Source organism: Quercus suber, unplaced genomic scaffold (assembly GCF_002906115.3).
Source record: "Quercus suber isolate HL8 unplaced genomic scaffold, Cork oak 2.0 scaffold_196, whole genome shotgun sequence".
Classification (NCBI taxonomy): Eukaryota; Viridiplantae; Streptophyta; class Magnoliopsida; order Fagales; family Fagaceae; genus Quercus; species Quercus suber.
Window position 1 is genome coordinate 339,947 of NW_027069654.1, and position 15,030 is coordinate 354,976.

The 15,030-nt window shown below is 32.6% G+C and overlaps 1 protein-coding gene across 1 annotated transcript; it reads left to right on the forward strand.

Annotated features, from left to right (window-relative positions):
• The first annotated feature begins 4,188 nt into the window (after positions 1-4,188).
• LOC111993336 (phosphoethanolamine N-methyltransferase 1-like) lies at positions 4,189-11,178 on the forward strand. The gene is made up of 5 exons (XM_065779005.1): positions 4,189-4,458; positions 4,554-4,774; positions 9,329-9,451; positions 9,575-9,716; positions 10,871-11,178. Exons 1-5 carry the CDS (start codon positions 4,440-4,442, stop codon positions 11,176-11,178), a joined length of 813 nt encoding a protein of 270 aa, XP_065635077.1. The 5' UTR covers positions 4,189-4,439.
• The last annotated feature ends 3,852 nt before the right edge of the window (positions 11,179-15,030 follow it).

A 15,030-nucleotide genomic window follows, 5' to 3' on the forward strand; every position in this document is an offset into this window, starting at 1 on the left:
TGGAGAGATGCCATCTCTAGCATTGAAGATTGTGTTGTTGGTGGGTGCTCTCCCTGTCAGGCTTGGGAGAGAGTTAGGAGCGGCTGGTTTGTCAATGTGATCTCTACGCGTGAGAGATTATAAAATGTAAAATGTTTTATCAAAATTTCAAGCGTAAAATATTTTATTTCTTTTTGCCTTAATTTTACAGTTGACCAAATTTTACAACAAAACATACATGGTAAAATATGTAAAATATTTTCCTGAAAATATTTTACTTTGAAACAAATATATCATCTGATGAAGAGGCAAAAAAATTTCTAACTCCTAAGTCGTCCACACGACTCGTCCAAACAATGGGGAAGGAAAAAGATAGCTCGGGTCGTCTATGAAACCTCATCACAGGAAAAAGGAGCTTCACCAATGGAGTCAATACTCATCCTTGCCTCCGCCATCCTGAGGAACAAAGACGAGGCATTGTGAAAATGGCCCATCCGTCCTTAAGAATGGACGAGCCAGGCATTATGATAGCATCTCGTCTTTGGTAGAGGTAAAACGGACGAGGTGAAGGGTTGCGTCTGCTCTCAATGAGTGCAATTTTCCAGCAACCGTTCTGCAGTAAATAATCAGTTATGAAATCTAAGTATTATAACTGCCATAACGGTTGTAGTGGTTACTCTCAAAACCCGCAACAACTGGAGAAGTTACAATGTAACCGTTTTTGCCGAACACTATATAAAAGGCTCGTTGGCAGAGAAGCGAGGTATGAAAAAATTCTTCTAAAAAACATTTTCTGGATAGCACCTTCTTTCTTTAGACGACTAGCGACAATATTAACTTTGCCATCGGAGGACCCTGGGCCGGCACCCACCGGTCTCCTCTGATCTAATTTTGTTTTACAGGATTCTCTTCAAGATCAAGACCCGGGAATCTTCAGTCCACTGATTTTTGTAAGAATATCATCATCCATGATTATAATTGTTATTATTTTAATAATTAATAAATTAATATATAAATTAATTTTTTATAGTGACAAACTCACAATTCAGTCTAGAAAATTTATGTAGTAAAATTTTAGTATTTTTTTTTCTTCTCCCTCCGTGTGTGTGTGTGTGTGTGTGTGTTAAAAAATACTTAGTATTCTAAAAGAAAAAATAGTGGTTAATCCCACATTGGAAAATAGCATAGTTAAAGAGGTTTAAAGTCTGTGCTGTGTATCCAAAAGTTAGTCCCTTTTAATATATACCATTATAAGTTTCTTTAAAAAACTTTCTCCCCTCTCCCTGTATGTGTGTGTTAAAAAATATTTGGTATTCTCAAAAGAAAAATTTATAGTATTGTTCACACTTAACATTACTCTTATATTGCCAAAAGTCTATTCTCTGGAAAAAGAAAAAAATGCCAAAAGTCTTATAGTTTAATTGATCAACACATTTTAGTACTTTCAAATGAGACATTAAGAGTTCAAATCTCATGATCACTCGTTGTAAGTTGTAACTATCAAATTATAAAAATAGATTTAGTATTACTCTCAAACTTTTTTAGTTCATAATCTTTAGATTTAATTGATAATATTTTTTCCTAAGAACGAGGAGCAGAGGAATCAAATGAAGTGATTGAATTACTATACATGAACGTAGGGGTGTTCATTAAACCGTATAAACTGCACAAACCGCAAAAACCTCACCAAAACCGCCACAAAATAGCATAACCGCACCGCACCACAAATAACAATATACCGCACTGCACTGCACCGCACTATATGGTACAGTGCGATTTACAGTTTTATAACAAGAAAACCGCATGCACTGCACCCTCTCTATATAATTAATTTTTTTAATATTAAATATATTATTAATTGTTTAATAACCCTAGTTTCCCCCCCCCCCCAAAAAAAAAAAAAAAAACTATAACCCTAGCAAGTGTTGATTAGAAAAGCCAACAAAAAAAAAAAAAAAGCTAATAATTTAAAACTTGGCCAAAAAAAGGGAAAAATTAGTTTTGGGATGGGTAGGAAATGCCCAAAATTTGAAAAGTATACTAACTTCAAACCTCATCTTATATATAGCACCCACATGTAATTGCAAAAATAAGGTGCAGTGCAGTTATGATTTTGGTTAAACTCTAAACTGCATCACACCATACCGCACCACACATGTAACCGCAAAAATAAGGTGCGGTGTAGTTATGATTTTAGCTAAACCGCACCACAAAGTGCAGTGCTAAAAATGACCAAAATCACATCACACCGCATGCGAACACCCCTTCATGGACGTGTGTACCATTTAAATTTTATTTTATTATTTTATTTACTTTATGAAAACAATGTGTTGAATTTTTTTTTTTAAATTTTAACTAAATTTGAGGAGAAAAAAAAATTTAAGTCACTCTAGGGAGTGGACCTCCTACAAGGGTCTGAATATGAGAAATGTTATGTTTGTAACATTTTCATAATAAATTAAAATGACATGTTGTTATTGTCTATTACTAATGGGTAAAAGTAATTTAGTGGTGGGTTGAAATTAAAATTTAGAATTAATAACAACTTACTATTTATAATTTGTTATGAAAGTACTGTGAAAATGAAGTAGATGTAACACTTCTCGAATTCTATAGCTTAACCTTGTAAAAAAAATCTTCTTCTAGAATAAATTGTAAAAAATTTATTGGCTTAACCTTGTGCATATTTTTTACAACAAAATAATTGAAGAGGTTTTTTTTTTTTTTTTAAATTTATTTTTTGGCTTAATAAAAGGACTTTATCAAAGACTAGAGATTACAAGTTGGTTGTTTTTAAGTTTCGGGGTATTTCAGTCATTTTTTAGGTTTCGGGAGTATTTCGTTCATTTTTTAAGGTTTAGGGGTATTTTGGTCATTTTTAGGTTTTGAGGATATTTTGGTCATTTTTTAGGTTTCAGGGATATTTTAGTCATTTTAGAAGTTTTGGGGGGCTATTTGCTCATTTTAGAGATTTTGGGGGGTAGTTGGTCATTTTAGTGGTTTTTGAGTATATTTGGTGATTTTAGAGATATTGGAGGTATTTTGGTTATTTAGAGGTTTCATGGGAATTTTGATCATTTTTAGAAATTTTGAAGATATTTTAGTCATTTTAGTGGTTTTTGATTATGTTTGGTGATTTTAAAGATATCGGGAGTATGTTTGGTGATTATGTTTGGTCATTTTAGAGGTTTTATGGGTATTTTTCTTATTTTAAAGATTTTGGCGATATTTTGCTCATTTTAGTAGGGATAATTTTGGATATCCAAGGGTATATTGGTAATTTTGGAAGTATAGGGGTATTTGGGCCATTTTGGGTATTTCAGAGTATTTTGGTAATTTTAGAGGTTAAGAGGGTAATGGGTTGGGTGAGCAATGAGTAATTAATTTATATATAAACGAGTCATAAATTTATAAATGGGTAATGATACACTCAACCTATTTATGATCCAACTTGTTCATTTACCACCCCTAATTACAACCTAGTAAAGTGTGCGCAACTTCCTTCAAAAGTTAACCTACAAAACTAGGAGGACTAAAACCCATATCAAAAAAACAATTTGTAAAAATTTTGGGAGACGAATTGGCTAATACATGAGCATCACTGTGAACTTCCCTAAGAACCCAATTAAAAGGACACATCTTACACAATTACATGATTTGCTCCAAATTTGATGGCCCCAATGCCAGTCTTAGAATCATTGAAGAGTTTGAGAAGAGGCGCCCCACTCCCCCACCAAACAAACACGTGTATATCATCATGCAAATTAAATTTAAACCCAAAATGCAACCAAAAAAAAAAAATGGTGTATTTTTCTTGTTGGCACTTGGCACAGATACGAAGAGATAAAAAAAAAGAAAAAAAAAAGAAAAGAAAAAAAATGCCCAAATAGTGGCACAGATATGAGTGTTTCTAAACAACCATTGTTAGTTTTTAAACAACATTTCACGTATTTTTACATACTTTTTTATTCACATGTATTTTCACAAAAACTTTTAAATAACAATTTTCAGTTTTTAAACACATCTACCAAATGGCCCTAAAAGTGGGTTAGTACATATGAGAATTTCGCGGAAAAGGTCCATCTATAAAAACAAAAATAGAGAAAAAGATAGATACATTTGGATTCCCTTAAAAAAAAAAAAAAGAAAAAAAAAGAAAGAGAGAGAGAGAGAGAGTGTAACGTCAAACGTGTGAGGGCATTTTTCCTATAAATAAAACCCTCTACCGACGAAGAGCAGCGCTATAAAGAGATAGTTACAGAGAGGGAGAGAGAGAGAGAGAGAGCTTGTTTGTGTTTGTGAGGGTTAATGCGGCAGCGAGGAAGAGCACACAACCGCCGATCGAGGAGCTTTACCAGATCTCGCGTTGCCATTGAGATTTCTTAGTACCATACCTATATTGTCTCCTCTTTTTACCTCGTACCAGTTTTTGTCATTTTGTCTTCTACATTTCGCTCACAATGGCTGCTAGTATTCAAGGTAAATACTCCATTTCATTTTTTTTTTTTTTTTTTAATAACGGAATTGAGTCTCGTAACTCAATTATTTGGCGTGTCTCGTGATGTTTTCTTAAGGAGAGGAGCGAGAGGTGCAGAAGAACTATTGGATCGAGCACTCCGCGGATCTTAGCGTTGAGGCTATGATGCTCGATTCCAAAGCCTCTGATCTTGACAAAGAAGAGCGTCCTGAAGTAATTATAATTGCTCTCTCTCTCTCTCTCTCTCTCTCTCATTATATGCATTTTAGACCCCACATTTTGGGGTTGGCTTATATATATTTTCTGATCGATCACATGTAATCTCTTTTTTTTCCATCCGGGTCCAATTTACCACGTCCCTATTATCCAACGGGTAAATTATAAATTGTGAACAAAATATGGGACATTAAACGTAGACATTGGCGGAGTTTATTGATAAAAATTTAAGCAGAGTCATAATTATTAAATGTTTCTAGAGTTAAATTTACAGATACTTTATTTGAAAGAGTGATATGTGCAAGGTATTCAGATACGAATCTTTGATTGTGACACGTTTTGTGTGACCATTGACTAATATATATATTTTTTTTTTGAGAAACATTGACTAATATTTTTAAGCCCCAGGCCTCAGCTGTACTTTTTTGACAAACTTCTTCTAAAAGCTATTAGCTAATCCGTCCATCATTCACGGTTAATTTTCAAAGTAAGGATTTGACAACTGTGACCAAGAAATCTACAGTTCTTGTGACCTATTTTTATTAAAAAAAAAAAGAAAAAAGAAAAAAGAAATCAAAAGTGTTATTGAATTGAGTAATGCTAAACCAAAAAAAACACCTAACTTTACACTCGCAAGCTCGGCTCCACTGCATTACACTTGTAAGGGAGACTGAAAAATTTGGTACATATTTTCAGTGGCGGTAGCATATTTCTATATTGGATTTCAGATTATATATTTGACATACTTTCATTGGCTCTTTGCAGTCTCCATCTCTAGACTGTGAAAATTAATCTTTACTAGTTAATTATCAAGTGAGGTCAATTTACTAATGTCAATTTGAGAACACAGATCAAGGTTAATTGGTATTTTTTTATTTTTCCTTAAAAGGCTATATATTATTATTATTATTATTATTATTTTCCAATCAATGCTCTATCTTTATTTTTATTTTATTTTTTGGAGAAAAAAGCTTTCTGTTCACACTCCAACAGCTAGTTTCAACCCAAAACTTTTCTAATTTTTTTTTGAAGTTGCTACAGTAGTTCTCTTAATCTAGAAGACTGTAGCAACACCAAACCATTATTTTACCTTAAAAAAATACCGGTTGAATAAAAAAATATATTCTTCTCTTTCCTCCTTTCTTCTTTGTTCATCTGTCTCTCTCTCAAACGGTAACAATAGGGCTGTCCATCCAATCCGACGACTCGACCCACCCGAAGGTTCCGATCGGATCCGACCCAAAAACTAGCTGACCCGATCAAGTCACTGGTCGGCGGCAGGTCATTTGTTCCAAAAACCGACTTTGGCAGGTCGGTCTCGGTTTTCCTCCCCAAAACCCGAAAAAAAACCCGATTCGACCGATGTACTAAGAATTTCCAGAAAAAAATTTTCAGATTTCGGCGAGATTTTCCAGAATCCGACAAGATTTTCCTGATTCTAGCCTCAAATTTCCAGATTCTGACTTCAAATTTTTAGATTTTGGCAACAAATTTTCATATTTCGGTGACTTATCAAGTAGATCTAGTGATATTTTGTCCAAATCTAGTGAAATGTCACTGGATCTAGCGAGATCTCACCAGATCCGGTATGATCTCTACCGGATTTGGCATTTTTGCCTGAAATCAACTATTTTGGTTGAATTTTTTACTGTGGACGATTCCGACTGAGCCGACCATGTTTTCGGCGCAAAACCGACCCGTGGTCAGGCCTAGGTAACACAATCAAAACATTAACACAATCTAAAATCAAAATAGAAACAACAGATCAAGAACAGAGAAAAATACGAATTTAATTAGAACAACAAATCTAAAATCATAACAAAAACAACAGATCAAGAACATGAAAGCCTATCTAAGCTCCATTGTAACAACAAAGTGAATCAAAACAAGAAAAGAAGGAAAAAAAAAGAAAAGAAAAGAAATAAAAGATAGAAGAAGGCCAACTCTCTCTGTCGGCTGTGTGTGTGAGTGAAGTGAGATGAAGAAAAAAGAAAATAAAAAACAAAAATGCAAACATAGAGGAGAAGTCAAAAGATCATGGTCGGCTGTGTGTGTGTGAAGTGAGCTGAAGAGGAAGGAAAATAGAAGTAGAAATAGAAGTCAAAAGATCATGCTAGAGAGTGTTCTAGAATCAAGAAGAAATAGAAAAAGTCCAAAAAGAGAGAGCTACAGAAAGAAAAAGAGAGTCCGGAATGAACTAGAAAAAGAAAAAGAAGGATAGATAGAGATAGGAGTGGGATTCATGTGTGGTAGAGAAAAAACCAAGAAAAAAAAACATATGGATGAAATTAAGGAAGGAAAAATAATATAAAAAATAAAAAAGACAATTAAGAAATACCACCACAATATTTTTACTATAAATCTTAAGTAATAGATTGTTATTAGCTAATATTAATGAGTAAAAAAATAATTTCAGTGATAGGTTCAAATTAAAACTAGTAGCAATTTTCCACATAAGATTTTGATGTGATTCTTGTGAAAGTATTGCAAAAAATGTTGTGGATATAATACTTTTATTTGAAAAATATAATTGTTGGGAATGAATATAAGAAGAATAAATGATGATAAAAAAAAAGAACAAAGAATGAATGAAGAAATAATATTTAAATTAGATAGAGAATCTGTTGGAAAGTATATTTGAAAAATTCGGTAGCTAAAAGATAAAAGTTACTGTTCATTCTCCAAACAGTACAAAAATTTGGAGAATTTGCTAGAGATTCTCTAAAAGCCAAAAAGTATGGATTGAAACTAAACAAAACTCAATGCTTTGAGTGAATAGACCATTGTCCAATTGGGTAAATCCAAGTTGTGCCTGTTGTTTTGATCTGGGCGTGCAAGCTTGTATACACCTTAATACTATTTTCAAGTTCATACCTAGTTCTGATTTTGCTAAAGCAAATAATCTTGTATTATTCCATGGCTTCATATGAAAGTAATGAACCAACCACATTGTAAAAAAAATTTATAATGCCAAGTTATTATAGGAAGGAATCCTATGAGATAGCCCCAAGATGCTAACAAGAGGTTTTGTACCCAAGATTTCATGGATATTATGGGATCTTATGAACCACTTAGCCAACCATTGGGATTAAGTGAATTTCTTCTAATAACTCTAATGACTGTTAATGTTTGACAGATGGTTTGGTAGGCATATTTTCTTTCAAACACACACACACATACACACACCGAAGTCATCATGATTTAAATTAGGTAATAATCCTCTCTTTCTCATTTGATAGATTTTATTTTTATTTTATTTTTTTAATGTGGCTTAGTCTTAAATGCCATAAATAAAAAGGAGAAAATGCCAAAACACTCTTGAACTTTGGGTTAGTGGTTATTGGTGGTATTTATGAATTTTTTATGGGGTAGGCATTAAGAAACTTAAATTATATAAGATCTAATAAAAGGAGAACTTGAATATATCAACATCATAAAAACAGAAAAAAAAAATGCAAATACATTAAGTTTAAAATTTCCGTTCTTCTAACAAAATGAATAAGCAAAAAGTGACTTATGAAAGATAAAGTGAGAATTGACAATGTTGAGATAAGTGTAATAAAGTGAGAGAGAATATGAAGTGATGAGAGAGAGAGAGCAACAAATAATACATTTTGCGACTACAAGCCGATTTCCAAGGAGAGTATAGTTGTTGCGATTGCAAAGTCGAAGATATTAGAGCTACTGGCACTCCCTAGGAGAACTCACAGCCACAATATCTCTCTTGGTACCAATTTTTAGGAAAAATGAAATTAAGGATTCAATTGGTGGAATTGATTGAACAGGTTGTGAATCTAAATTATTAGGAGTTTTTGGTTTTTGGTTTTTGGTTTTTTTTTTTTTTTTGAAGGGTTTTTTGTTGTTGAATATTTTGTTCATTTATTGTTGTTTGGCCTAATATTGTTATTATTTGGACTAATTTTTATTGTTATTATTTGGGTTTTTTTTTTTTTTTTTTTTTTTTTTTTTTTTTTTTGGTTTAAGGGATTAAGAATTATGTTTAGGGGTCAAACTTATTAACTTTTGAACCTAAAAAGCCACCAACAGTGGCCATTATACCCCCTAAACTTTTATTTTAGCCAATTAACTCCTTAAATTTTACACAAGCACCAAAGAGAGGCATAAGTTAAACATCCTTTTAAAGTGACTAACATCACTCCCTTGACATTGAATTTTAACTCTCTATTTTTTTTGAAGTAAAATATTTTCAGGTGTTTGATATGACAAGTAAAATATTTCAAGCAAACCACCAAAAACGATGGCTCAACACTAAAGCCACTCGTGCCGAAGGTCTGGCGATCGAACCTCTAGAATTGATTTGTTAGAGTGGTGGCTTCGGTGACTAAATTGCTGACGATCACCGTAGGAACCACATCTTCGATGACCAGACCACCAACACTGGTAGACAAAAACAACGTCTTCGGATACCGACTTACTGGTGATGCATATTCTAGCACTAGTCGCGGAGCGAAGACACNTGTATATATGTATGTATGTATGTATGTATGTATGTATGTATTGTCTTTGTCTATATATAAGTTTTTCATCTGCATGGTTTTCATGTGCTAAAAAATATGAGCAGGACAGGGTTGTCCTGTCAAGACATGCTGTCTTCAAAGCAAAAAGTTTCTTTTTGCAAGGATCTGTTTCTGATTATATTTGCTGCAGATCTTTAAAGAGTGCCATGTACTTGATGGTTCTGGAAATTCCTTTGAACTCTCTTTTGTTGGCTGCAAATGCATTGGAGCTTATGTGCGAAACAAAAAGAATCAGAACCAGGTAATATGATGGGTTTTATGTGAATCTCATTCTTTTTTTATTTTTATTTTTTATTTTTTATTTTTTATTTATTTTTTACATTGAATATCTGACAAGATGTGCCTTAATGTTTCTGAAATGCAGATTTGCTGGACATGGCAAAAAGTCAGGTCTGAGGATGATAGGGGGTTCCAGCGTTTCTTAGACAATGTTCAGTATAAATCTAGTGGCATATTACGTTATGAGCGTGTCTTTGGACAAGGTTTTGTGAGCACAGGAGGGATAGGTATGCCTTACTAACCATGTGTTCTGTATGCATTACTGACCACCTGTTTGTTCTCTCTCTCTCTCTCTCTTCCCACATTTAGGGTGTAGTAGTGAAGATAAAAGGAGAAAATAAAAATAAAAATCATGCCCAAAATTGAAGGAGTTACTGATGGTTCTATACAAATCTGTCATAGGATTGACTATTTTAATTTTTTAATACAGAATACTGAGTGTTTGAGTTAGATATTACTTAGTCCCACTAATGGCAACATATGTTCACCATTGCATCTAATTAAACTTTTTGGTTGTTATAGAAAAACCTTCAATATGCTGCATAGATATTGGATTACTTTCTCTGTTGAATTTGTTTTGACATCTTGAAGAAGGCTTTTGTCATTGAGGCCATATCAATCACATTCTCTATAAGCAATGCAGAGGCAAACAGCATTCTGTGTTATTACTTAGAACTTCAACATCTTTTTGTTTTGGTTAGTTTAACATAATAACATATTAGTATTATGACAATTTGTATTATAAATATATTTTTTGGGAAGATGACATGCCCTTGTATGTTGACTCACTAATTTGACAAAACCTTCGATTAATAAAACATTTCTACTTTACTATTGAAAATGTGAGGATATTATCTTAGGTACTTTAAATAAAATTTCACACAATGACATATCTCTTTGCCTTTTTCTTTTATTGTTTTGTATACTTTTGCCAACTTCACTATCTGCATTGTTCAGAATTTGGAACAGTTATTATTATTATTATTATTCAGGGAGAATTGAACTTTTCATAGATTTTTTGATAAGTCTATGGCTCCAAGGGGAGATTTGAACTAGTGACCTGCACTTCATGAGATGTGGTCCCTGTTGATTGTGCCACCCCTTGGATAATTGAACACATATGTGTGACTCTGTGTGTGTGTGTGTGTATCAACATCTAACAGACTTTGGAACGTTACAAAATAATGAATATTTTAGGTATTAAACATTTAACCTTAAAACCTAAAAGATAATTAGAAAATCAGAAAAACTATATGTTTTACTTGACAATTTTTCTGAATTCATTTTTTCCTTACCAAGAAAGATGGAGAGAAGGTTCATAACTAAAATGTAAATTTAAATCTTTGAAATTATGTTTAAGTGAACTCGTGTCTTTGAACAGATACAACTAAAGAATTTGTGCAAAAGTTGGAACTTAAGCCTGGCCAGAATGTCCTAGATGTTGGATGTGGTATTGGGGGAGGTGACTTTTATATGGCTGAGAACTTTAATGTGGATGTTGTTGGGATTGATCTCTCCATAAATATGGTTTCTTTTGCTCTCGAACGTGCTATTGGACTTAACTGCTCAGTTGAATTTGAAGTTGCTGATTGCACTAAGAAAACATATCCTGAGAATTCATTTGATGTGATATACAGCCGAGACACCATTTTGCACATTCAAGTAAGGCGCTTATTCTTCTTTTTTTAATTTTTTTTTTTTTTTTGGGAGAAACTGAAGGATAGAGAGGATCTCTCATTGAGAGGCAACATCACCAGAGTTTGGGCTCCTGACCAATCTAGACTTTGGAAGTCACTATTGCGTCTTTCATGGTCTTGCTATTCTATAGTTACCCATGGTTGAACCCACTGTTGATGTAGGCTTTTTGTTCTCTAGCTCTCTTTCTCTCATATTTTCGTCTATTTTCTTGGCAATCAACAATCCTTTGATTTCATGTTTCTTTTATTTTCTCAACCAACAAAAACAAGCTTTTGGTCTCAAACAAACAATTAGGCTTTTGATTAACCTTGATGATGAATTGGACAAAAAAAAGAAGAAGATTAGTATCTAATGACTAATTGGATTGTATTGCTTCTTAATGAAATTTGTTTTTTCAATTTGTCTCCGTTTATTTATTATTTTTTATTATTATTAAAGTTCGTAGTGATTGCTATTATGATTTATTAGATTGATTTTATTTGCATTTGGGATTTGGGATTTGTGTTTTGGGTTTATTATTTTGAAAATGGATCTCATATTTTGTGCTTAGGTCTTTAGAAGTTAATTGGAATGTACTGGATGAAAAGTTGGATAATTCCTGTGCTTGATCTTTAATTGGTTTGAGTTGGATAATGGAACTTTGTTCTTTCTTTCTCTTTGTTCTTTTTTTTTTTTTTTCAAATATTTATTTATTTATCAAGTTTGTTCTTTTTCAGTACTCTTGTCCATCAATGCTTTAGTTGTTTATTAATAAATGGCAGTCTAACAGACCTCCATTTGGCACTTGCGTAAAGGTTAAGGCAACCGCATCAATTTGTGCAAATTTTCTGTTTATTTTGCAAGAAAGAAACCTACTTTTTCTATTTTACACATCAACTTTTATAAAACACCCACATCAGTTTATCTATTCTACACATTTATTCAATAAAATATTCATTCTTTTTACATTTTTTATTATTTCCTTCCCTCACCTCTTTGGAACCCTCTCACAGACCAACACCAAAATCACCTACACCCAAGCCATCGTCTTCTTCGTCAAGCTACCGTCTTCTCCTCGAGCTATAGACCCAACACAAACCAAAATCACCCACACCAACAGCCAGCTTCTCCGTCGAGCTACAGACCCAACCAAATCCAAAGTCACCACACCTAGCCACCAGCCACCATCAATGATCAAATAGAACAAAATCACCCATACCCAGCCAGCCACGTCTTCTCCATGAGCTACAAACCAACACAAACCAAAATCACCCATACCAGCCACTAGCTACCATCAACGATCAAATAGAACAAACTCCGTCAGACAATCGGTGTTCATCTACCGTCGTTCATTATGGTGTCACTAGTCTCATTCAGTACGGTCAGAAGCTTGTGCACAATTTGTCGAAAGGAGAGCTGTGAGTCTGAGAGAGTTGAGGGAGAGAGAAACAAATACTAAAATATAGATAGACGAGTACAGTAACCGTGTAAATATACACGGTTATATAGCTAATGTGTATGTTTACACCCACTGATGTGGGTTTTTTTTGCTCAAAATGTGTAAAATAAGTACTTTTTTCTATTTTAAAGATTATACACATGTTGATGTGGTTGCTCTAACGAGTAAATTGATTAGAATAAAGTTGAGAGGGTATAATAGCTACTAACCAAAATTCAATGGATGTCTTGGTATTTTTCCAATAAGAACCATTTGACACATAATACATCCACATATTAATTGTTATTATTTTAATATAATAATTAATATATAAATTAATTTTTTTTTATAGTGACAAACTCACAATTCAGTCTAAATTTTATGTAGTAAATTTATAGTATTGTTCACACTTAACATCACTCTTGTATTGCCAAAAGTTTATTCTCTGGAAAAAGAAAAGAAAAAGGCCAAAAGTCTTATAGTTCAATTGATTGACACATTTTAGTATTTCCAAAGAGACATTAAGAGTTCAAATCTCATGATCACCTGTTGTAAGTTGTAACTACCAAATTATAAAAAAATATATTTTAGTATTACTCTCAAACTTTTTAGTTAAAATCTTTAGATTTAATTGATAATATTTTTTTCCTAAGAACGAGTAGAGAGAATCAAATGAAGTGATTGAATTATTATACATGGACGTGTGTACTATTTAAAATTTTTTTAATTTATGAAAACAATTTGTTGAATTGTTTTTTATTTTTTATAATTTTGACTAAATTCAATGAGAAAAAATTTTATTTAAGTGACTCCAAGAGTGGACCTCCTACAAGGGTGTGAATCTGAGAAATGTTATTCTGTAACATTTTCATAATAAATCTTAAGTTCAGATTGTTATTATCTATTACTAGTGGTAAAAGTAATTTAGTGGTGGAGTTGAAAATTTAGAATTAATAACAACTTACTATTTATAATTTGTTGTGAAAGTACTATGAAACGTAGTATAGATGTAACACTTCTCGAATTCTATTGGCTTAACCTTGAAAAATCTTTCTCTAAAAAAAAATTGTAAAAAATTTATTGGCTTAACCTTATGCATTTTTTTACAACCAAATAATTGAAGAGTTTTTCTTTTAAATTTAATTATTGCTTAATGAAAGGACTTTATTAAAGAGTAGAGATTACAAGTTGGTAGTTTTTAAGTTTTGGGGGTATTTTGTCATTTTTTAGGTTTCAGGATATTTTGGTCATTTTAAGGTTAAGGGGGGGGGTATTAGGAGGGGGGGATATTGTCATTTTAGTAGTTTTTGAGCATATTTGGTGATTTTAGAATATCGGAGGTATTTTGGTTATTTTAGAAGTTTCATGGTATTTTGCTATTTTTAGAGATTTTGGAGATATTTTGGTCATTTTAGTGGTTTTTGATTATTTTTGGTATTTTAGTGATATCGGGGTATTTTGGTCATTTTAAGGTTTTATGGGTATTTTGCTTATTTTAGAGATTTTGTGATATTTTGCTATTTTAGTGGAGATAATTTGGAATCCAAGGATTATTGGTAATATTGAAAGTGTAGGGGTATTTGGGTCATTTTGGTATTTAAGGTATTTAAGGGTATTTTGGTAATTTTGGAAGTTAAGAGAGTAATGGTTTGGGTGAATAATGGTAATTAATTTATAAAAAATGGTTATAAATAGATAAATGGGAATGAGACATCAACCTGTTTATGACAAACCCACCAATTTGTCACCCCTAATTACAACCTAGTAAAGTGTGTGCAACTTCCTCCAAAAGTTAACTTACAAAACTAGGATGACTAAAACCCATATCAGAAAAACAATATACAAAAATTTTAGGAGCGAATTGGCTAAATACACGAGCATCATTGTGCACTTCCCTAAGAACCCAATTAAAAGACAACATCTTACACAATTACATGATCTGCTCCAAATTTGATGGCCTCAATGCCAGTCTTAGAATCATTGAAGAGTTTGAGAAAGGCGCCCCCCCCCCACCAACAAAAAACACACAGATCAATGATGATGTATCATCATGCAAATTAAATTTAAACTCAAAATGCAAAAAAAAAAAAAAAAAAGGGTGTATTTTTCTTGTTGGCACTTTTTTTTTTGGTTGAGAATCTTTCTTGTTGGCACTTGGCACAGATCTGATCTGAAGAGGTAAAAAAATAACAGAAAAATTCGGCCCAAATAGTGGAGAGTAGAGCTAAGAGTGGGTTAGTCCAGATGGAATTACGCGGAAAGGGTCCATCTTTAAAAACAAAAATAGAGAAAAAGACAGATTCATTTGGATTCCCTATAAAAAAGAAAAAGAAAAAAAAAAGAGAAAAGTCNAAAAAAAAAAAAAAAAAAAAAGAAAAAAAAAAAAGAAAAAGGAGAAACGTCAAACGTGTGAGGGCATTTTTTTC